We start from the raw sequence: 23,482 nt of genomic DNA on the forward strand, positions 1-23,482 counted from the left end.
ATAAAGTTTTGTTATTGACCAAATACTTATTTTCCACCATAATTTGCAAATAAATTGATTAAAATCCTACAATGTGATTTTCTTTGCTTTTCTAATTTTGTCTGTCATAGTTGAAGTGTACCTATGATGAAAATTACAGGCCTCTCGAATCTTAAGTGGGAGAACTTGCACAATTGGTGGCATATATATATATATATATATATATATATATACACACACACACACACACCTCTCTCTTAATGGCCCCTTTCCGGAGACAGACACTGGTGAAACCCTCGGAAGCAGAACAAATTTATTTAAGCAGAGTCAGGGTATTTACATGAGGCAGTCTTCCATTCCATCAGTGGGCCCTGCTCTGCTTTGCCCTGCTCTGCCCTGCCCTGCTTTGCCCTGCTCTGCCCTGCCCTGCCCTGCTCTGCTTTGCCCTGCTCTGCTCTGCTCTGCCCTGCCCTGCCCTGCTTTGCTTTGCCCTGCTTTGCTCTGCTCTGCCCTGCCCTGCTTTGCTTTGCCCTGCTTTGCTCTGCTCTGCCCTGCTTTGCTCTGCTCTGCCCTGCTTTGCTCTGCTCTGCCCTGCTTTGCTCTGCTCTGCCCTGCTTTGCTCTGCTCTGCCCTGCTTTGCTCTGCTCTGCTCTGCCCTGCTTTGCCCTGTTCTGCTTTGCCCTGCTCTGCTCTGCTTTGCTTTGCTTTGCCCTCCTCTGCTTTGCCCTGCTCTGCTTTGCTTTGCCCTGCTTTGCTTTGCCCTGCTCTGCTTTGCCCTGCTCTGCCATGCTCTGCCCTGCTCTGCTTTGCCCTGCTCTGCTCTGCTCTGCTTTGCTTTGCTTTGCCCTCCTCTGCTTTGCCCTGCTCTGCTTTGCTTTGCCCTGCTTTGCTTTGCCCTGCTCTGCCCTGCTTTCCTTTGCCCTGCTCTGCTTTGCATTGCCCTGCTTTGCTTTGCCCTGCTCTGCCCTGCTTTCCTTTGCCCTGCTCTGCCATGCTCTGCCCTGCTCTGCTTTGCCCTGCTTTGCTCTACTTTGCCCTGCTCTGCCCTGCTCTGCTTTGCCCTGCTTTGCTCTACTTTGCCCTGCTCTGCCCTGCTCTGCTTTGCCCTGCTTTCCTTTGCCCTGCTCGGCCCTGCTCTGCTCTGCTTTGCCCGGCCCTGCTTTGCTCAGCTCTGCCCTGTTTTGCCCTGCTTTGCTCTGCCCTGCTTTGCCCTGCCCTGCCTGCCCTGCCCTGCCCTGCCCTGCCCTGCCCTGCCCTGCCCTGCCCTGCCCTGCCCTGCCCTGCCCTGCTCTGCTCTGCCCTGCTCTGCCCTGCTCTGCCCTGCTTTGCTCTGCTCTGCTTTGCCCTGCTTTGTTCTACTTTGCGCTGCTCTGCCCTGCTTTGCTCAGCTCTGCCCTGTTTTGCCCTGCTCTGCTCTGCCCTGCTCTGCCCTGCTCTGCCCTGCTCTGCCCTGCCCTGCCCTGCTCTGCTCTGCCCTGCTCTGCCCTGCTCTGCCCTGCTCTGCCCTGCTCTGCTCTGCTTTGCTCTGCTCTGCCCTGCTTTGCTCTGCTTTGCCCTGCCCTGATTTGCCCTGCTCTGCTCTGCTCTGCTTTGCCCTGCTCTGCTCTGCCCTGCTTTGCCCTGCTCTACTCTGCTCTGCTGCAGTGGTGACTGCAGGGCAGTGTGTCCGCAGTGGAGAGGTTACTCGGTACCACTCTGAACATACAGTATGAGAACAGTGTGTCATCCTCTGTCCAAACATTACATAGACTCTTACTGGGACCAGAAATACCCCCCGGGTCAGGCACAGAACCAGATATAGCCCACATCCAGGCATTATGGCACATCCCCTGGGATCTGAGGGATTTCACAGTGCAATGACCCTGGTGGTGGTCATACAAACATCAATGGTCAGTTTAATTAAGAGAACTCCCACAGAACATACTGTATGACATGTGTGTTAGTCTGTTAGAGAGCAACCATATCTTGACCACGCGTTTCCACAAAAAAAAAACCTTTAAATGTCAGGTCAGAACACATGATTTATTGAGGCAAATCAGGAAAAGTCTGACATCTGTTCTATAGTCCAGAAGTGGCATGGATCAAACTGATTCTTCGCCATTTTCTCAACCCAAGCTGCACAAAGTGACAGTGTATTTGTTGCATAATGCCAGCGGATCTTACTGTTATGGAAATTGGTTTGAAGATGATACACACTATTATAAGGCTAACATAGCGCACTGGTAACAGAGAGACGTATGTGTGCACGGTACGGTGGCAGTGGGTGCATGCACATGTGTGTGTGAGTTAAAAGCTATACACTTGAGTGTACAAAACCTTTTTTTAAATAATTATTTATTACAAAAAAACACAAGGATGGGGTGACATTAAAGTATTAGAGCATGATGCTGTAGTGTTTGTCCTTCAAGACACAATCAACATGTATCAGTCTTTCCTCAACAGAGCCATCCTTATGTGTGAGGGTGCGTGTGCATGATAGTGATATAAAATATATGTCATAGTTTCCTGTTTCATGATCCCAATCTTGTGAAACCCAAACCCTCCACAGTTCCCCAATAGCTGTCCCTCAACCATTCGAGACCCCTCCCACAGTCCCCCCCCCAGAAGAAGAAAAAAAATGAAATACAATGAATTCCATTCCCCACCCCCAAGAACCCCCCAATGCACCAACAGCGAAGAGAATGAACTAAAGAGAAAAAAAGGAAAAGACAGACGTGTACAAAACATTAAGGATACCTGCTCTTTCCATGACAGACTGACCAGGTGAATCCAGGTGAAAGCTATGATCCCTTATTGATGTCACTTATTAAATCCACTTCAATCAGAGTCAAGGTTAGAATACAGGTTACGACCCCTTGTAGGGTACACGCCCTGACAAATTTAGGCTGTTCTGAGGCAAAAGGGGGGCGAAGTGGTGTAAATCAATATTAGGAAGGTGTTCTTCATGTTTTGTACACTCAGTGTATATAGGAAGTAAAATTAATATTTTCACGAGTGCAACAGCAGACATTATTGTAGTCAGTTAAATAAAGGAGTTGAGGTATCATCACCCTCAACACTAGAATGTTAGACGCTGGAGCCTTGGAAACATGCCTCTACTGCTCTGGCAGGTTATTGAGTAGATGGGAGGGTCTTTCACATTTTCAAAAGGAATGTAGCTTCTCTTGAGGAGTGGGAGGTCATTGATTTAGCCTAGAATCTACCTAGAAGGATCAGGAAACCCACCATCACCCCAGGTCAGAGGACAACATGGAGAACCATTTTCTCACATTTTCTCAAAGTCTCTCTGAAGAATGACAGTTACATTCAGATCCTTTTCAGTCTTTCAGCTCTTCTTCGACCACCTTCATCCTCTTCACCTTCCATCTACTCTCGCATAGCTCTGTTGTATTCAAGGCGGTGGCCCGTTCCTGTAGGTTCATGCTCTACAACATCCGCAGAGTACGACCCTGCCTCACACAGGAAGCGGCACAGGTCCTAATCCAGGCACTTGTCATCTCCCGTCTGGATTACTGCAACTCGCTGTTGGCTGCGCTCCCTGCCTGTGCCATTAACCCCCTACAACTCATCCAGAACGCCGCAGCCCGTCTGGTGTTCAACCTTCCCAAGTTCTCTCACGTCACCCCGCTCCTCCGCTCTCTCCACTGGCTTCCAGTTGAAGCTCGCATCCGCTACAAGACCATGGTGCTTGCCTACGGAGCTGTGAGGGGAACGGCACCTCAGTACCTCCAGGCTCTGATCAGGCCCTACACCCAAACAAGGGCACTGCGTTCATCCACCTCTGGCCTGCTCGCCTCCCTACCACTGAGGAAGTACAGTTCCCGCTCAGCCCAGTCAAAGCTGTTCGCTGCTCTGGCCCCCCAATGGTGGAACAAACTCCCTCACGACGCCAGGACAGCGGAGTCAATCACCACCTTCCGGAGACACCTGAAACCCCACCTCTTTAAGGAATACCTAGGATAGGATAAAGTAATCCTTCTCACCCCCCCCCTTAAAAGATTTAGTTGCACTATTGTAAAGTGGCTGTTCCACTGGATGTCATAAGGTGAATGCACCAATTTGTAAGTCGCTCTGGATAAGAGCGTCTGCTAAATGACTTAAATGTAAATGTAAATGTATTCTTTCCTGCCTTCTCTCTCCCTTCTTTAGACTATTCCTGCATACACATCTCTGTCTGCCTGTCCTCTTCTGTTATCCCTCTCCTCCTCCTGATCTTCATCTGTTATATCAGGGAGTAATCCTGCACAGCCTCTAGGGTGGTGGTTAGAATGTTCCAAGCATGACACTTGAATGTGAAAGTGTCAGTTTAGCAGCTAGCAAAGGAAGCTGTCATAAATGCCGTTCTACTTCCACATTCCCACTAGCAACATGCCAGCTCTTTCTCTGACCTCACAGAGGAAGTGACTAACACTACTGACAAACACATTTACAACATGTAGGCCTACATCGGTGACGACAAAAACCATCACATGCTGCACACACTACTGACAACAAAGCCTGAAAGGCACTACTACCCGTTTCCACTTCTACACAGGCATAGCAGAGTCATAAAGACAGCAGCACCAGGAGCAGTGAGAACCAGGCAGTGGAGGTTATTAAAGTGACTCCTTCCCAGTCCCAGGCTAGCGGGCTGTAAGTCTGCGGACACTCTAGAGCCTTGGCAATTACTCCACAATCTGACCTGGCAGAATGACATGCTACCAACAGACAGTTGCTCACAAATAACAACAAGACATGGCAACCACATCAACAGACATTCATGATAAACCAAGACCAAATATGATCCAGAGAGCCAGGGACAATCGACTACAAAAAGAACTCATCTCCTAACTGTTTGGTTGTGCTAAAGAGACTGAACAATGACAGCACAAGATGTCTCTCTTCGTGCTAATCAAATGTCCACCAGTAATCCATAAAGAGGGGGGAACCGACCCTCCTATTTGAAAGGGGAGACGTCCTGGAGGAGGGAGGAGAGAAAAGAGAGGAGGGAGAGAGAGGTAAAACACAAGAAAGGGAAGACGAGGGCACTCACCATGTTTGCACCCTTGGGCCTCCATCTTCACCCAGTGGGTGGTGACCAGTAAGCAAGCACAACCAGCATAGAGCGCCAGAGACTGACTGCTCTGACTAGGTGATGTAATGCGTGAGCGTGCTGAATGGCCACGCTGTGTGCAGGAGCACAGAGAGACAAAACTGTCCAGCCCGAGGAAAAGACAAAAGCAGGCAGAGCTTCTGTAGAGACAGTCCAGCCCTACAACAACAGCGACGGGAGCCCAGAATGACCCTCCCCATGACCATCTCCCAGACCTGGAATTGAATTATAATTAGAGCAGTTAGGCTCAGTTAGTGCAGGAGGCACCACAGAGAGAGAGGGGGAACAGTAAGACTGTTTGGCGAGGCACCGAGTGACTCACCGCCTACTATAGGATGTATACTAACTAGTAGTGTTCTATAGAATACATTAGGGTAGAGCAGAGACATATAGAGGAGAGGAAGCATGGCAGAGGCATCCCCCAGGATCATTAATATAGCCTCCAGAACCCAACTCTGCAACCCAAGAGGGGCTGCCCTATGCAACTCAACCCCCCAACACCATCCCATCCTCCTCTCTTTATGTAGAATGCCTTGGCATGGCTGCCACAACAGCAATGCCGCTCATCCTGATCCACAGTGTTCAAGTCATCCACATTCAGTTAACTGACAAAATAATGGAAACACTTGAGTAAATAGGGATACAAAGTATATTGAAAGCAGGTGCTTCCCCACAGGTGTGGTTTTGAGTTAATTAAGCAATTAACATTCCATCCCATGCTTAGTAGGGTCATGTACAAAATGCTGGGTAGGCCATCATTTTGGGTACAATGCCCTCATCCATAGAGCACAAGTGCTCACTGAATGGTTTGGTCACTGAATGGTTGGATGAGCATGAAAACAATGTAAACCATATGCCATGGCCGTCTCAGTCACCAGATCTCAACCTATTTAAACACTTATGGGAGATTCTGGAGCGACGCCTGAAACAGCATTTTCCACAACCATTAACAATACACCAAATTATGGAATTTTCGTGGAAGAATCCCAATGAGTTCCAGACACTTGTAGAATCTATGCCAAGGTGCATTGAAGCTGTTCTGGTGGCTCGTGGTACCCAATGCCCTATTAAGACACTTTATGTCGGTGTTTCCTTTATTTTGGCAGTTACAGACTGAAATTACAGCTGCGCGAAGCAGGCAGGGTAACATCAGGACATCCCAAGATGAGAGGCCTAAGTGGGGCTGTAGGGAAGGAATAAATAGACCAGCAGGCAGGAACAGGATATGGCCAGGGTATGATCAGACTGGGCTTAAACCGTTTATGAGGAGAAAATAAATGTATTAAGTCTGTATTACATTTTAACTGTCCATGTTGCTATACAGATATCATTTTAGGCCAGGGCTACCGAAATTGTTGCTTTGCCGTGATTGGTTGTAGATTACTGATAGGCCTCTACTATTGGCTGACATAGCCTATATCACTCACTAAAGGAGGCGATGGAGAATGAGCTTGGGACAGGTGGGTTGAGGCAGGTAAGTTGGAACAGAAGTTTAGAGTGGAGGTAGAGGAACTCTGCAGCAAAGCCCTGCTCTCATTATTCACAACTCACTGCCAAGGAGTTCACCAGCCAAGTGATGGCACTTAAAAATAAACTGTCACATGCACCAAGGACTATGCCTATGTGTTTAATGGATAATCTGCTTACAGCAGGTTGTCTGCATAACTAACTGCCATTCCAGCACCTCCGGGCCCCCGGCATGCAGTCTCTGAATCCATAACAGTCAAACCACCCTACCATCATCAGTACACTCACCTCACAGCTAATGGGGAGGCTGTCTTCTGTGAACAGAAACACTGGTTTCATGGGGTGAAATCACAGAGGGGAGAAGTATTGCTATTCTTTGTCTAATAAGAGCCAGGACATTAGGATGTGGAGAAACTAAAGCTGGGATGTTTTTAGCTATTACACAAAAGGGGACTTCGTTTGGTAGTGAGCCAGAGGTGAAGGAAAGTTGTCATGATCATCATCTATCAAACATACAGAGGAAATTAAATGAAATATAAAACAAAGGAAGTTCATTTCAAACAACATTAGATTACAGGATATGAGTGGCTGATCAGTGAACCAATCAGAAATACAAGACACAAGGCTAGCAGCCCCAGGGTACACAGGGCGTTGTGTGGGGGGCTTAATGGTAATCTTATGCAGGTAATGGTGCAGTGTACTGCTACACTCAGTGTCCGTGATCAGCCCCCCCACCCCTCGGAATGCACAGGACAACGGATGTGGCGGGATGGCTCCCCTGAGCAAGGTCGACGACACAGAGCGAGAGAGTCGATTACCACATGAGTCACGACTCAAGGGCAGCGTGTCATCCTCCTCCCCACACCTCAGAAAACACCTATTACACAGAGGCCAATAGAAAGCTGAGACTCCCTCTACTGCTCTGATTTTATGCCTCAATTTCAGCCGATCTAGATGTCTATGATCTTCCTGTAAAAAAAACAGTCATTACACGTCAAGTAAACCCACAACTAAATGTCCAACCTTCCACATCCTTCTTAGCATGCAAACTGCTAATTTCTCACATGTCTGGTCTGACAGAGAGCAAGAAGGAAATAAGAAAGAAAGACAGAGAAAGAGATGGTTGAGTAATTAGGAGAGCAGTGCAGTACTACTAAACTGACAGACCCCGTCTCCAGCTCTCCTGAGGATGTGCTGTCAGATCAGTGGTCTGGTTCAGGGTACATCCACTAGCATGGAGATCTGATCTACCCCAGGAGCACGCATGGAGTCATGCAGGAAGCCTGTCTCTGTGTGTTAACACTGACATTCACACACCAAACAGAACAAACACACCAAACAGAGGGAAGACGGCTGTACTTTAGTCTCTGGGTAGCGTAGACATAGAATGATGGGATAATGATGAGGTAATAATGAGATCATTATTAACAGTTCATCATAATAAATAATGTGAAGAATCACATCCTCACTGCATAAATCATATAATGGCTAATATGTTTATGAGATACAGTACCAAATACCATTTTAAGTGACCCTAATCAGTAATCAATGCATTGTTTTGCAGAGAACCCATTACAATTAGTGGCAGGAGCGTTGGGTCAGTAACCAAAAGGTCGCTGGTTCGAGCTGACAAGCTGAAAATCTGTCAATGTGCCATTGAGCAAGGCACTTAACCCTAATTGCTCTTGTAAGTCAATCTGGATAAGAGCTTATGCTAAATGATTAAAATGTAAAAATGCAACTCAGCTCCATATATAGCATATTCCAAGTACAGACTCAAGCTATTCTTCCTCATCCAGCTCAGCTCACATCCCAAACCACACGCACACCCGAGGTTAAAGGAGGCCATAGATGGAGAAATGGTGCATTGGTAGGTAATGCATAACTACCTATGAGATCTGGAGAGTAGGTTATATTTAGTAGTACCGACGGACTAGTATGTACTTGCGTGCTTTTAGAGTAGTCAGATTCATCAAGGAGAAGAGACACAGGGAGCTGAGCGAGGGAGTTTGAGAGTTAGAGAGAGAGAGAGGATTGTGATAGAGAGAGTTAGTGAGATGGTAAGAGGGAGAGAGAGAGAGAGGATATAGGGGGGAGAGAGAGAGAGAGAGGATATATAAGGGGGGAGAGAGAGAGTTAGTGAGATGATAAGATGGGAGAGAGAGAGAGGATAGAGAGAGAGAGGATAGCGAGAGAGAGAGAGAGAGGAGAGAGAGAGAGAGAGAGAGAGAGAGAGAGAGAGAGAGAGAGAGAGAGAGAGAGAGAGAGAAGTGGGAGGATAGAGGATAGAGGGGAGAGAGGATAGAGGATGGAGAGAGAGAGGAGGGGAGAGGAGGATAGAGAGAGGAGAGAGAGAGAGAGAGAGAGAGAGAGAGAGAGAGAGAGAGAGAGAGAGAGAGAGAGAGAGAGTTAGAGAGAGAGGAGGGGAGGAGAGGATGGGAGGAGAGAGGATAGGAGAGAGGATAGAGGGGAGAGAGAATAGAGGGGAGAGAGGATAGAGGGGAGAGAGGATAGAGGATGGAGAGAGAGAGGATAGAGAGAGAGGATAGCGAGAGAGAGAGAGTTAGAGTGAGAGGAGAGGAGTGGGAGGATAGAGGATAGAGGGGAGAGAGGATAGAGGGGAGAGAGGATAGAGGGGAGAGAGGATAGAGGGGAGAGAGTGTGTGAGCGGTGTGTCCTGGGCCAGGAGAGGGAGGAGAGTGTAATCCTGAGCGGTAATTGCTAACTGGCTGCTGGGCTCCCCTGAGATGCATCAAGTGAAGACAAATGGAGGAGACGGCAGGTGTTAAACCCAGTAACACAGTGCCCGGCTCAAAGCAACCAAATTAGGAACTGTGCAGAGCAACCTATCACTGTCCCCCCATCCTCTGCAGTACACTTCTAGTAGAATATTGAACACAATATAAAAACAGACTGAGGCTTTGGTGAGTAAGGGGCAGCGTAACTCACATTTTACCAGAAAGCAAAAGATCAGCTTTCAATGAAAACAAATGTAAAATATCATCGTAAAAAAGTTCTGAAAGGGATCTGAAATAAATCCATATGAATATTTATTAGACAGAGGGACAATATTCTATTTCCTGCCTGGCGTAGTATAGCAGGCTTTACAAGGAGGGGATATTTTAGAGAGCCAATATGTTGATCGATCCACAGCACATTCAGGTTCTGTCCCAAATGGCACCCTATACCCTATATAGTGCACTACTTTTGATCAATCAATCAATCAATTAAATGTATTTTTAAAAGTCCTTTTACATCAGGGCCCTTCAAGGGGAAATTTTCCTCTGCTCTCCCTCCCACTCTCTACAGGCATGGACATTAATTTGTCCATGCCACTAAATGCAAATTCAGCACCTCAGTGGCACCTCCTCGTCCTTGTGAGAGGGCATGCTGGGAAGGGTAAGTGTGTGAGTCTGGCGTGGGAACCCACAGTGGTGCTATAGGGTTCTGCTGCATGCATGATGACAGGGTTATTGAGAAATAGCAATTCAAGAGGCCAGAAGAAAAGTTCATGCAACAACTTTAGATGACGGTCAGTTACACTGAAACTCCATGAAACTACATGGTTTCTGGTCACGGTTTTATCTGAGAGTAGTGGGGCAAGGACCATACCAGTATCCTGATACTTGTTAGTATCGTGGCAAGGATTTAACTTCTTTAGGAAAACAGCCCTAATGTTGGAAACAAACATCATTATGTTGTCATTCAGAGTCACATTTCCTATCCAAGCTATAGCAGAATATTTTACATACAGCAGGTTTTTAAAGGACCAAGAGTTTAGTCTGCTTAGTGTTTTCAGTTATGCTACAGAAAACATATTGCAATACTGGCAGGGGTGAAAGTAGATTTCATTTCTTACCAGTACGGCGTACCCCAACTATTTATTTTGACGGCACACCATACCAGACCACCTTACTTTCAACCCTGGATACTAGTATCGTCACAGCCCTAGTAAGCAGCCTCGGCTTGTGCAAACTGGAACAGCTCATAGGAGCAGGAGACTCTCTCCTTACCGGTACGGAAATCACTATGTGTGTGATAGACTAGACAAGATGCTAGTCTATCGCAGGGCCTTAACCCCAATCTACCTCCTTAATGCTGAGTCTATCGCAGGGCCTTAACCCCAATCTACCTCCTTAATGCTGAGTCTATTGCAGGGCCTTAACCCCAATCTACCTCCTTAATGCTGAGTCTATCGCAGGGCCTTAACCCCAATCTACCTCCTTAATGCTGAGTCTATCGCAGGGCCTTAACCCCAATCTACCTCCTTAATGCTGAGTGACAAGCAGAGACGCATCAGGTCCCATTTTTAGTCTTTGAAAAAAAAACGCTGTGTGTGTGTGTGTGTGTGTGTGTGTGTGTGTGTGTGTGTGTGTGTGTGTGTGTGTGTGTGTGTGTGTGTGTGTGTGTGTAGAGCAGAGATAGTACAGACAGCCCAGGCAGAAGCACACAGCTGTCCTACTGAAACATCACTACCAGCTCCAGGGGGAGAGAGGGATAGAGAGGAGTAATGGAGGGTGGGAAAGGGGGATGGAGGGAAAGAGAGAAAACATGGTCATTGCAGTAGAATCTATGGCAGGGGTAGTTTGGCTACCCTGGTCCTGGAGTGCCGCAAGTTTTGGATTATTTTTTGATTATAAAAAAAAAAGAAAATGTACCCCCTTTTTTCTCCCCAATTTCGTGGTATCCAATTGTTGTAGTAGCTACTATCTTGTCTCATCGCTACAACTCCCGTACGGGCTCGGGAGAGACGAAGGTTGAAATTAATGCGTCCTCCGATACACAACCCAACCACCCGTACTACTTCTTAACACAGCACACATCCAACCCGGAAGCCAGCCGCATCAATGTGTCGGAGGAAACACCGTGCACCTGGCAACTTTGGTTAGTGCGAACTGCGCCCGGCCGACCACAGGAGTCGCTGGTGCGCGATGAGACAAGGACATCAAGCCCTCCCTAACCCGGACGACGCTAGGCCAATTGTGCGTCGCTCCACGGACCTCCCGGTCGCGGCCGGTTATGACAGAGCCTGGGCGCGAACCCAGGGACTCTGATGGCACAGCAGCAGAGCCCTTAACCACTGCGCCACCCGGGAGGCCCATGTTTTTGATTTAACTGACCTGGAAGACCAGGTGTGTTGAATTAGGTAATCATTGAACTGATCAATTAGCCTAGTTGGAACAAAATCCTGCAGTACCTGCGGCCCTCCAGGAACGGGATTGCCTACCCCTGGTTTACGGTACAAGAGACTGACCAATCAAAGCACCAAATTATGACAATAAAAAATACAAACTTTAACTGACATAATTTCAACCACAGCTCAACTCACTCAACACACAAACTGTAAAGTACATGAATGGGTTCATCCCCATCACTTCACCTCACATACCATGCTTGGTTAGTTACACAGGCCTGCACCAACAGTCACACATGCCCACTCTGACACACAGCTGACATGGAGTTCCCCAAATAAAGTTCCAAACGAAAGAACCAAATCTAACCTTGGACTGATAAACTGCTGTTACAAATGTGTAACCCCCTAACGGAAACATAATGTAAATCAATTGCATATTCACATGGTGATAAAGTAGACTAATTTCTTAAACTTACACCCAGAAAATAAATATAAAGTAACCCAAAGTAGATTTATGCTGGTACAGTAACTATAGTGCAGTATCACACACTGCATTAAACTGCATAAGTGTGGTCATCATCTCCATGACTCTGCGGAGGGGCTCTAGGACCCAGGGAGCCGCAAGAGCTAGCATCTTTACAATCCTCAATGTCATCATTATATATGGACTACTGCTACTATTAACACTCTACTCACATACTGTACATCACAGACAACTACGGCATGCAGATATACACAGCTAGGGGCTAGCTAGCATGTGCAAGTTTCATAACTTCCAAGTGCAAACACAAAGTGAAGCAGCCGGAAGACAGAGGGAGTGAATGGGAGAGGGAGAGAGAGAGGAAGGGAGAGCAGGAAGAGAGGGAGGGGGGGAAAGGAGTGGGAGGGGAGGCTGCATCCCTATGAACGCACGTCCACCCATCTCAACTCTGCTGCTGCTGTGGATGGTCCAAAGCACTAACGGCCAGTCTGCAGTCGGTCCCAAGCCGCACGGAACTGAGCCAAAAGCCAAAAAGCTATACAGAGAGATGGATGGATAAATGGATGGATACCTCCGAGGCATACGAGGTGGAGGAGGTGGCAGGCCGAAGTTTTCCTCCGGGGTGGTGTGAGAGGAGTGTGGAGGCTGTCTCCTCCTGAGGCTGAGCTGTAGCTGCTGTACTGACCCTGGTTCAGTTTACTGAGGCAGCCCGAGTTGCAGAAGGAGCGGACCGTCCCTGGTTCCCAGCAGCCCCGGCCCTTCATCCCCCTCGCTCTCCTCTCTGCTCTGCAGGCCCGGCGCTCCCCGAGACGCGACACTAGCCTGGGCCGCTACATCATCCTGGCGCGGGGGGGCGGAGGCAGCAGCGATTGTCCTTATTCAGCATTGCAGCGGGCACACACTCTGCTCACACACACATTCACACGCCCGCACGCTATGACAAGGGAAGGGAGGCAGGCGCTCCCCTCTTGCATTCGTGTTCTCTCCCTCTCCTAGCTTCGGCTCTTCTTCTCTGAAACGCTCTCGCTGCACACACACTCAGAGCACAGCACATTTACAATTCTCCTCCACATGCTTCTCTCAATGCAGTGCAGAGTGGGAAGGAGGGAAGGAGGGAGGGGGAGGGCGAGGCAGAGAGGAGATAGATGACTGCCGGCTGCCGAGACCTATAGAACTTCGACCAGAATGCATTACTACTTCCCCACTGCCATAGCCCCCCTCCCTCCCACTGCTTGCCTTCCCTGCTTGACGGCATAAATCAATAGTTAACGGCTTCACTGCTGCACAGATTACAGTGAGCATTAGGGCCAGTGCTTCACAGATCACCAAACTACCACGGTGTGCAGGTGTGTGATATGATACTGGTGTTAACCTCATGTGGAAACTACAGTCAAGGACATACAGGTCAAGCAATCTGTCATCTCTTTGCTGTTTTCAATAAAATATCTATCTACCGATCACCTCTCTGCTATTCTCTCTGCCTCTTTCCCACGACCAGTGAAGCTTTCCTGGAGAGACCAACAGTAGCGATCAGGCCACTGCGCAATTCTGACCCCCTCTAAAAGGGCAAGGTCAATGCAGAGATGTGATAGCAGAGATATACTACTGTTACTGTGGCTCTTCTCAGCAGCATGCACTGCTCTGCTGCACCCACAGCAGTGTTCAGAAAGGGGAGGTGATCATTTGAATACGGCTGCCAAGGGTTCATGCAGTGTACTGCATTTGCATTCCAAGGTGACCTTGACCGCCCAAAGCTTTCTGCCTCCCTCTGTTGCGCTCGCACACGCACACACCTTGAGAAAGGAGAACAGTCTCACACACACATGTATTACCAACAATAACTAGGCTGTCCTCTGATCATATCCTCTGTTACCCTCTATAGGCTCATAACAGCAGCTAATGTCGTCGCTGTCCGTATGAGCGGATGTTAAGCGTCGCAATTCGCATACACATTGGAGCATGGCAACAGAGACTGTTTATTTATAGTGATCCACTTGAATTCTGCTCAAGCTGCTGCTGACTCCTCTGGGAAGGACACACCATGACGATGTGTTTGTATTATCGGCAGCTGTATGAGCTGTCATTAACCATGTCATGGTTCCAGGGGTGCAATTTCATTGGGGACAGGGGTGGACATGTCCCCCCGACATTCTGAAATTGCATTTTTGTCATTGGAATGTAATACAAAATATGGCAAGAGTGTGCTTTAGGACCAGGCGGACGCCTCCGAGCAGTCGGGAAGACTATTTGGAGTGTTTATCCGACTGGATTTACAGTGGTTCTTTGTTTAAAAGTTATGTCGTACTGCAACACAGCTTGCGGGCTGCCGCAGAATTCTACGTATACATCTGACAGACAGTGCCTGATTCAGTAACACTAAACAAGGATTAGATGGAGGCAGATGTTATAGGAAGAGACTTGGATGTATAGCTGAGGGAAAGGTGGGAAGCATCTGGGAACCTACAGTACCTTTTATTTTGCAAGGAAAAAATAGGAGAATAAGAAAGAGAGAAAAAGTTGTGTTAACATAGGGGGGTGGGGGGGAGCGTTGACTGGCTTTCAAAAGTTGGCGCTGTACAACGTGACCGGTTGGGAGTAGGCTACTAAGTGACTGCGTGTGAAGAGCAATATAATCCTAACATTTCCACACCCTAATTGTAGTCTAGCCAATACCCAAACGGAGATTCAGTGAAAATAAAAATCTAATTGATTTATTAATACCATTCCCCATGCTCATCTCAGAGCAGCGCCAAACAGTGCTGAAATAGTTGCCCACACGCGGGTAGGCTATTGCTTCAAATCCTATTATAACAATTGGATGAATTTGGGTGTTCCAGTAAGCAACAATTTGTTGCCTTCTTTGTTGCCTTCATTAGCCTACTTTGTTGTTCTTAAAAGAACTCCAGCACAGAGAAGAGAAAGGAGCCTTAAATTATTTTTTTATTATTTAACTAGGCAAGTCAGTTAACAACAAATTCTTATTTACAATGACGGCCTACACCGACCAAACCCGGACGATGCAGGGTCAATTGTGCGCCATGGGACTCCCAATCACGGCCGAATAAAGCGTTTGAATTCACAAACTAATTTGACTGTTTTTCATATTGGCAATTAACCATAAACACAGCATCTACCGTGGTATTCCATTTCCAGCAAGATTATTCAAGCCATCAACTCACTGAGGGTTGAAGATGATGAGCGATCAGCAAAGGCAATCTGGAATCTGCTGGCAATTAGCGTACAAGATCGCTCTAATCACAGTCAGAAAACAATTGAAGAAACTTGAGTGGATTTATGGAAAGGCTCTGTAAGAGATTATATAGAAAACATTAACCGTGTGTTCTCTTGTTTTGTACTGTTCTGTAGTTTCAACCTAATGATTCGTCTGACAAAGAACTTTGTGCGCCGCAATTCCAGTTTGTATTGAAGTATAACTTTTGTATGACTGACGCATTTAGTGAGCGGTCTAATGCTTTAATATTTAATCATTTCTGCCCTCTGAATTCATATTCATTATATCAATAGGCCCATGTGCACCTTCATCAGATGAACCGCAACATGTCGGCTAAAGCGATTTAATTAATTTAATTAATGCAACTGAAAGTTTTTAATATTGTGATAGTGAAGAGCAATATTATTTTATTTCCAAATAAAAATCTGATTGATTATCAAGACCAGTCCCTATGCTGTCATTCAGTGATATTTATTCCCATAGTAATTCGCTATGGAGCCATTAATATATTTAAAGTCCATTAAAAGTCCATCGGCAAGAGTCAACTGTCCTGCTGATAGTTGAAATAAACACCTGCATTTTGAAAAGGTATTTTTATTATTTTATTAACAAAAGCATAAAGATGTTGATGAAGAAATCCTGTAGAGTATATGGCTTACACAACATTTTGCGGTTGCATGATGTTTGTAGTTAGAAACGTAAAACTTTAGAGTACTTAATACATAGCAAATTGGGGGATTATAAAAAAAAAAAAATTCACACCTAGCGCAAGCTATCCTTTTGTAAAGGTTGAAGAGTCTATTGTCCTGCTAATAGCCCATTGTGGAAACGTTGTTTGCACCCATAGGTTTTAGAAGATCTCATACAACGGCTGTGTGCTACTCTCTTCACAGAACAGCACAAACTGGCCCTAACCAGAATAGAAAGAGGAGTGGGAGGCCCCAGTGCACAACTGAGCAAGAGGACAACTACATTAGTGTGTCTAGTTTGAGAAACAGACGCCTCACAAGTCCTCAACTGGCAGCTTCATTAAATAGTACCTGCAAAACCACAGTCTCAACGTCAACAGTGAGGAGGCGACTCCGGGATGCTGGCCTTCCTTTCCTGTAGCGGTCATGAGAGCCAGTTTAATCATAGGACTTAATGGTTTTGTGACTGTACTTGAAGAAACGTAACTTTTAACAAAACACACCTGTTAATTGAAATACATTCCAGGTGACTACCTTATGAAGTTGGTTGAGAGAATGCCAAGAGTGTGCAAAGCTGTCATCAAGGCAAAGGGTGGCTACTTTGAAGAATGTAAAATATATTTTGACACTTTTTTGGTTACTACATGATTCCATGTGTCATTTCATGATTTTGATGTCTTCACTGTTATTCTAATGTAGAAAATGCTAAAAAATAAAGAAAAACCCTTGAATGAGTAGGTGTGTCCAAACTTCTGACTGGTACTGTATACATTTACAAAATAATATATATGGGGGATTTGAAATTATGCAGACAATTACGTTGATGGAAGCCACAATCTATCTGCAATATTAAAGCTGATCTAGCAAAGTTGTGCCCCTGTATGGTTACACTTTTATAAACAATGCATGTCTGTAAGATGGATACTAAAAAGCCATGTCAGCAGTATCCTGAGATAAGGATTTGGAATAGCATCTCTGGTCCATTTATTGTGCGTGATGTGCACTACAGGAGGTTGGTGGCACCTTAATGACTGGAGCGAAATTAGTGGAACGAAATCAAATTTATCAAACACATGGTTTCCATAGTTTCCAGGTGTTTGATGCAATTCCATTTGCTCCGTTCCGGCCATTATGAGCCATCCTCCCCTCAACAGCCTCCTGTGATGTGCACATAAAGAACACATATGTATGGATATTTTACACACTGTCTGTGACATTCTGCTATGAAGTAGATCTGTAGTGAAGGACATGGTGATAAACAGTCTTATATACTGAAGTAGATCTGTAGTGAAGGACATGGTGATACACAGTCTTATATACTGAAGTAGATCTGTAGTGAAGGACATGGTGATACACAGTCTTATATACTGAAGTAGATCTGTAGTGAAGGACATGGTGATACACAGTCTTATATACGGAAGTAGATCTGTAGTGAAGGACATGGTGATACACAGTCTTATATACGGAAGTAGATCTGTAGTGAAGGACATGGTGATACACAGTCTTATATACGGAAGTAGATCTGTAGTGAAGGACATGGTGATACACAGTCTTATATACTGAAGTAGATCTGTAGTGAAGGACATGGTGATACACAGTCTTATATACTGAAGTAGATCTGTAGTGAAGGACATGGTGATACACAGTCTTATATACTGAAGTAGATCTGTAGTGAAGGACATGGTGATACACAGTCTTATATACTGAAGTAGATCTGTAGTGAAGGACATGGTGATACACAGTCTTATATACTGAAGTAGATCTGTAGTGAAGGACATGGTGATAAACAGTCTTATATACTGAAGTAGATCTGTAGTGAAGGACATGGTGATAAACAGTCTTATATACTGAAGTAGATCTGTAGTGAAGGACATGGTGATAAACAGTCTTATATACTGAAGTAGATCTGTAGTGAAGGACATGGTGATACACAGTCTTATATACTGAAGTAGATCTGTAGTGAAGGACATGGTGATACACAGTCTTATATACTGAAGTAGATCTGTAGTGAAGGACATGGTGATAAACAGTCTTATATACTGAAGTAGATCTGTAGTGAAGGACATGGTGGTACACAGTCATATACTGAAGTAGATCTGTAGTGAAGGACATGGTGATACACAGTCTTATATACTGAAGTAGATCTGTAGTGAAGGACATGGTGATAAACAGTCTTATATACTGAAGTAGATCTGTAGTGAAGGACATGGTGATAAACAGTCTTATATACTGAAGTAGATCTGTAGTGAAGGACATGGTGATAAACAGTCTTATATACTGAAGTAGATCTGTAGTGAAGGACATGGTGATAAACAGTCTTATATACTGAAGTAGATCTGTAGTGAAGGACATGGTGATAAACAGTCTTATATACTGAAGTAGATCTGTAGTGAAGGACATGGTGATAAACAGTCTTATATACTGAAGTAGATCTGTAGTGAAGGACATGGTGATAAACAGTCTTATATACTGAAGTAGATCTGTAGTGAAGGACATGGTGATAAACAGTCTTATATACTGAAGTAGATCTGTAGTGAAGGACATGGTGATAAACAGTCTTATATACTGAAGTAGATCTGTAGTGAAGGACATGGTGATAAACAGTCTTATATACTTAAGTAGATCTGTAGTGAAGGACATGGTGATAAACAGTCTTATATACTGAAGTAGATCTGTAGTGAAGGACATGGTGATAAACAGTCTTATATACTGAAGTAGATCTGTAGTGAAGGACATGGTGATAAACAGTCTTATATACTGAAGTAGATCTGTAGTGAAGGACATGGTGATAAACAGTCTTATATACTGAAGTAGATCTGTAGTGAAGGACATGGTGATAAACAGTCTTATATACGGAAGTAGATCTGTAGTGAAGGACATGGTGATAAACAGTCTTATATACGGAAGTAGATCTGTAGTGAAGGACATGGTGATAAACAGTCTTATATACTGAAGTAGATCTGTAGTGAAGGACATGGTGATAAACAGTCTTATATACTGAAGTAGATCTGTAGTGAAGGACATGGTGATAAACAGTCTCATATACTGAAGTAGATCTGTAGTGAAGGACATGGTGATACACAGTCTTATATACTGAAGTAGATCTGTAGTGAAGGACATGGTGATAAACAGTCTTATATACTGAAGTAGATCTGTAGTGAAGGACATGGTGATAAACAGTCTTATATACTGAAGTAGATCTGTAGTGAAGGACATGGTGATAAACAGTCTTATATACTGAAGTAGATCTGTAGTGAAGGACATGGTGATAAACAGTCTTATATACTGAAGTAGATCTGTAGTGAAGGACATGGTGATAAACAGTCTTATATACTGAAGTAGATCTGTAGTGAAGGACATGGTGATAAACAGTCTTATATACTGAAGTAGATCTGTAGTGAAGGACATGGTGATAAACAGTCTTATATACTGAAGTAGATCTGTAGTGAAGGACATGGTGATAAACAGTCTTATATACTGAAGTAGATCTGTAGTGAAGGACATGGTGATAAACAGTCTTATATACTGAAGTAGATCTGTAGTGAAGGACATGGTGATAAACAGTCTTATATACTGAAGTAGATCTGTAGTGAAGGACATGGTGATAAACAGTCTTATATACTGAAGTAGATCTGTAGTGAAGGACATGGTGATAAACAGTCTTATATACTGGGCTCCGGGCAGTTCAAGTTGACTGGAAGTCCTTTGGGTGGTGGACCATTCTTGATACATACGGGAAACTGTTGAGCATGAAAAACCCAGCAGCATTGCCGTTCTTGACACACTCAAACCAGTGCACCTGGCACCTACTACCATACCCTGTTCAAAGGCACTTAAATATTTTGTCTTGCCCATTCATCTCTGAAGCGCACACATACACAATCCATGTTTTAATTGTCTCAAGCCTTAAAAACCCTTCTTTAACCCGTCTCCTCCCCTTCATCTACACTGATTGAAATGGATTTAATAAGTGACATCAATGAGCGTTCATAGTTTCCACTTAGATTAACCTGGTCAGTCTGCAATAAAAAGAGCAGATGTTCCTAATATTTTGTTCACTCAAGGTATGTCCATTATATTATTTACATACTTTATACAGTGGGGCAAAAAAGTATTTGGTCAGCCACCAATTTTGCAAGTTATCCCACTTAAAAAGATGAGGCCTGTAGGTACACTTCAACTATGACAGACAAAATTAGAAAAAAAATCCAGAATATCACATTGTAGGATTTTTAATTTATTTATTTTCAAATTATGGTGGAAAATAGGTATTTGGTCAATAACAAAAGTTTCTCAATACTTCATTAGATACCCTTTGTTGGCAATGACAGAGGTCAAACGTTTTCTGTAAGTATTCACACACGGTTGCTGGTATTTTGGCCCATTCCTCCATGCAGATCTCCTCTACAGCAGTAATGTTTTGGGCTGTTGCTGGGCAACACGGACTTTCAACTCCCTCCAAAGATTTTCTATGGGGTTGAGATCTGGAGACTGGCTAGGCCACTCCAGGACCTTGAAATGCTTCTTACGAAGCCACTCCTTCGTTGCCCGGGCGGTGTGTTTGGGATCATTGTCATGCTGAAAGACCCAGCCACGTTTTATAGTCAATGCCCTTGCTGATGGAAGGAGGTTTTCACTCAAAATCTCACGATACATGGCCCCATTCATTCTTTCCTTTACACGGATCAATCGTCCTGGTCCGTTTGCAGAAAAACAGCCCCAAAGCATGATGTTTCCACCCCCATGCTTCACAGTAGGTATGGTGTTCTTTGGATGCAACTCAGCAGTCTTTATCCTCCAAACACAACGAGCTGAGTTTTTACCAAAAAGTTATATTTTGGTTTCATCTGACCATATGACATTCTCCCAATCTTCTTCTAGATCATCCAAATGCTCTCTAGCAAACTTCAGATGTGCCTGGACATGTACTGGCTTAAGCAGGGGGACACATCTGGCACTGCAGGATTTGAGTCCCTGGCGGCGTAGTGTGTTACTGATGGTAGGCTTTGTTACTTTGATCCCAGCTCTCTGCAGGTCATTCACTAGGTCTCCCTGTGTGGTTCTGGGATTTTTGCTCACCGTGCTTTTGATCATTTTGACCCCACGGGGTGAGATCTTGCATGGAGCCCCAGATCGAGGGAGATTATCAGTGGTCTTGTGTGCCTTCCATTTACTAATAATTGCTCCCACAGTTGATTTCTTCAAACCAAGCTGCTTACCTATTGCAGATTCAGTCTTCCCAGCCTGGTGCAGTTCTACAATTTTGTTTCTGGTGTCCTTTGACAGCTCTTTGGTCTTGGCCATAGTGGAGTTTGGAGTGTGACTGTTTGAGGTTGTGGACAGGTGTCTTTTATACTGATAACAAGATCAAACAGGTGCCATTAATACAGGTAACGAGTGGAGGACAGAGGAGCCTCTTAAAGAAGAAGTTACAGGTCTGTGAGAGCCAGAAATCTTGCTTGTTTGTAGGTGACCAAATACTTATTTTCCACCATAATTTGCAAATATATTCATTTAAAAAATCATACAAAGTGAATTTCTGGATTTTTTTCCCTAATTTTGTCTGTCATCGTTGAAGTGTACCTATGATGAAAATTACAGGCCTCTCTCATATTTTTAAGTGGGAGAACTTGCACAATTGGTGGCTGACTAAATACTTTTTTGCCCCACTGTATCTGGTTACTGCGTTTGAGAATAAAATCCAGACATTTCTTCTCATGGCCCCAATCAAAGAACTTTGTGCTCATAAGTTATAAACCCACTCACTGAAGTGTCTAAGTTCAAAAGAGCAAACATTTCTCTCTGAGAAAAGGAAGCAACATTATAAAAAAGAAAGGTTGTGCTATGGATGAAACCGTCTCTGGACAAAGATGGCACTAGTTATGGTGATGGCAGCCAAATTGAACGGAATGTTAAAATCTTTTTTCTTTTTTACATCAAGGACCAAGCAATGCCTACTACAAACTAAATGAGCATGGCGATTCCCTCTGAAATATGATCTCCATTCCTCCTGCCCTCTCCCTATGGATGACGCTAAGCCAGACATCAAAAGGAGGTTGAGGATCTTCAATTAACCATATGGTTAGAGCAGAGAGTTACTGCTTCTTGCCTGAGGCTGGGCCTGGGGCTGCTTTATTGCAAGGGGTTGACTTGATGATTTGGCAATTACAGGCTGACACAACACTTCATATTAATGTCCCACGGAGCACCGCCCAATTATAGCTGACCGTCAATACACTAGACCAACGAGTCATCCCAGCTAGCAACTACTAAATGAATATGCATAGCCACTCCCTACACATACAAACACCAAACTGAGAATAATCTGAAATAACAAAATGTAACTCCAATGACAACAGTTAGGAGAAAAGATCATAGGGAGAGGAAAGGTGACAGGAAGGAGGACAGGTCCTTGTCTACATTGAGCCTGGTGCCAGGTTTGCCCTCTTGTGGTGAGGGGGAAGGAAGGCACAGGTTTCCCAGCAGACCTAATGAAGCTGCTTTATTCTGTGTCCCAATGGCACCCTATTCCCTACATAGTGCACTACATTTGACCAAAATCTTTGGCCCATGGTCAAAAGTAGTGCACTATATAGGGAACAGGGTGGCCCCAGCCTCAGCCTGCCAGGCCTGGCACAATGCCCAGCTGGAATAGTGATCCCCAGCCAGCCAAACAGAGAATGACTGAGTAAAGCAAGTCACTAACTAGAAGGAGAGGCAGCTGTCTGATCTTACTGTACATAAGATTCAAGACCGACTTCAACATCAGGGTTGTGAGACATGATGATGTGTCAGAGTCCCAAGCCATACAGATGAAAACTGATCTAGATAACCCACGGGACAACAATCCAATTATGAAGGAAACCAGAGCAAACCAGAATACAAAAACCCCCAGCTATACCTGTCATAACCCAATGTTTTAGGAGTTTAGAAGTTTCCCTGTTTTAAGAGGGGGGGGGGGCACTTCTTCCATCTATGCACTGAGTGTGTGTGACATTCTGCATCCCAATGTATTAGTCTTTAAAGCAGCACAGCATACAGAGATCCTCATTGGACACACCTAGGATTGAGGCGGTCATGACATTTTGTCACCCGGTGATTGTCAAGCAAAAAACTGCCGGTCTCTCAGTAACTTACCATTAATTAACAAACACATTTAGCATCTCCTGGCTTCCACACATGGAGACCTTTGGAACATCTACATTTTGAAAGTATAATAAATAAATGTAATATAGCCTACACCTTCACAATAAATAAATTATTTATTTTAGACAGTTCTAAAGAAACATGATATGAAGAAAATGTATTTCAGAGGAACAGAATAGCATACTCTGAGTTGTCCTTATATTAGGCCCTGATCTGGCTATGCCATATGGCTGTGGGCTATACAAGTTCATTTAGCAGACAA

General features: G+C 44.8%; 1 protein-coding gene across 4 annotated transcripts in view; it reads right to left on the reverse strand.

Annotated features, from left to right (window-relative positions):
* The window catches only part of LOC124036361 (oxysterol-binding protein 2-like), a 99,971-nt gene that overhangs the window by 30,542 nt on the left and 45,947 nt on the right, over nucleotides 1–23,482 (reverse strand). The window contains exon 1 of one of the 4 annotated variants that reach the window (XM_046350857.1): nucleotides 12,725–13,134. The exons of the other annotated variants lie outside the window; for them this stretch is intronic. Within the exon in view, the coding sequence (XP_046206813.1) occupies nucleotides 12,725–12,917 (193 nt within the window). The 5' untranslated portion in view covers nucleotides 12,918–13,134. Of the gene's footprint in view, nucleotides 1–12,724; nucleotides 13,135–23,482 lie in introns of those variants that run through there. 4 annotated transcript variants of the gene reach the window in all.

This window comes from Oncorhynchus gorbuscha, linkage group LG05, assembly GCF_021184085.1.
Source record: "Oncorhynchus gorbuscha isolate QuinsamMale2020 ecotype Even-year linkage group LG05, OgorEven_v1.0, whole genome shotgun sequence".
Lineage (NCBI taxonomy): Eukaryota > Metazoa > Chordata > Actinopteri > Salmoniformes > Salmonidae > Oncorhynchus > Oncorhynchus gorbuscha.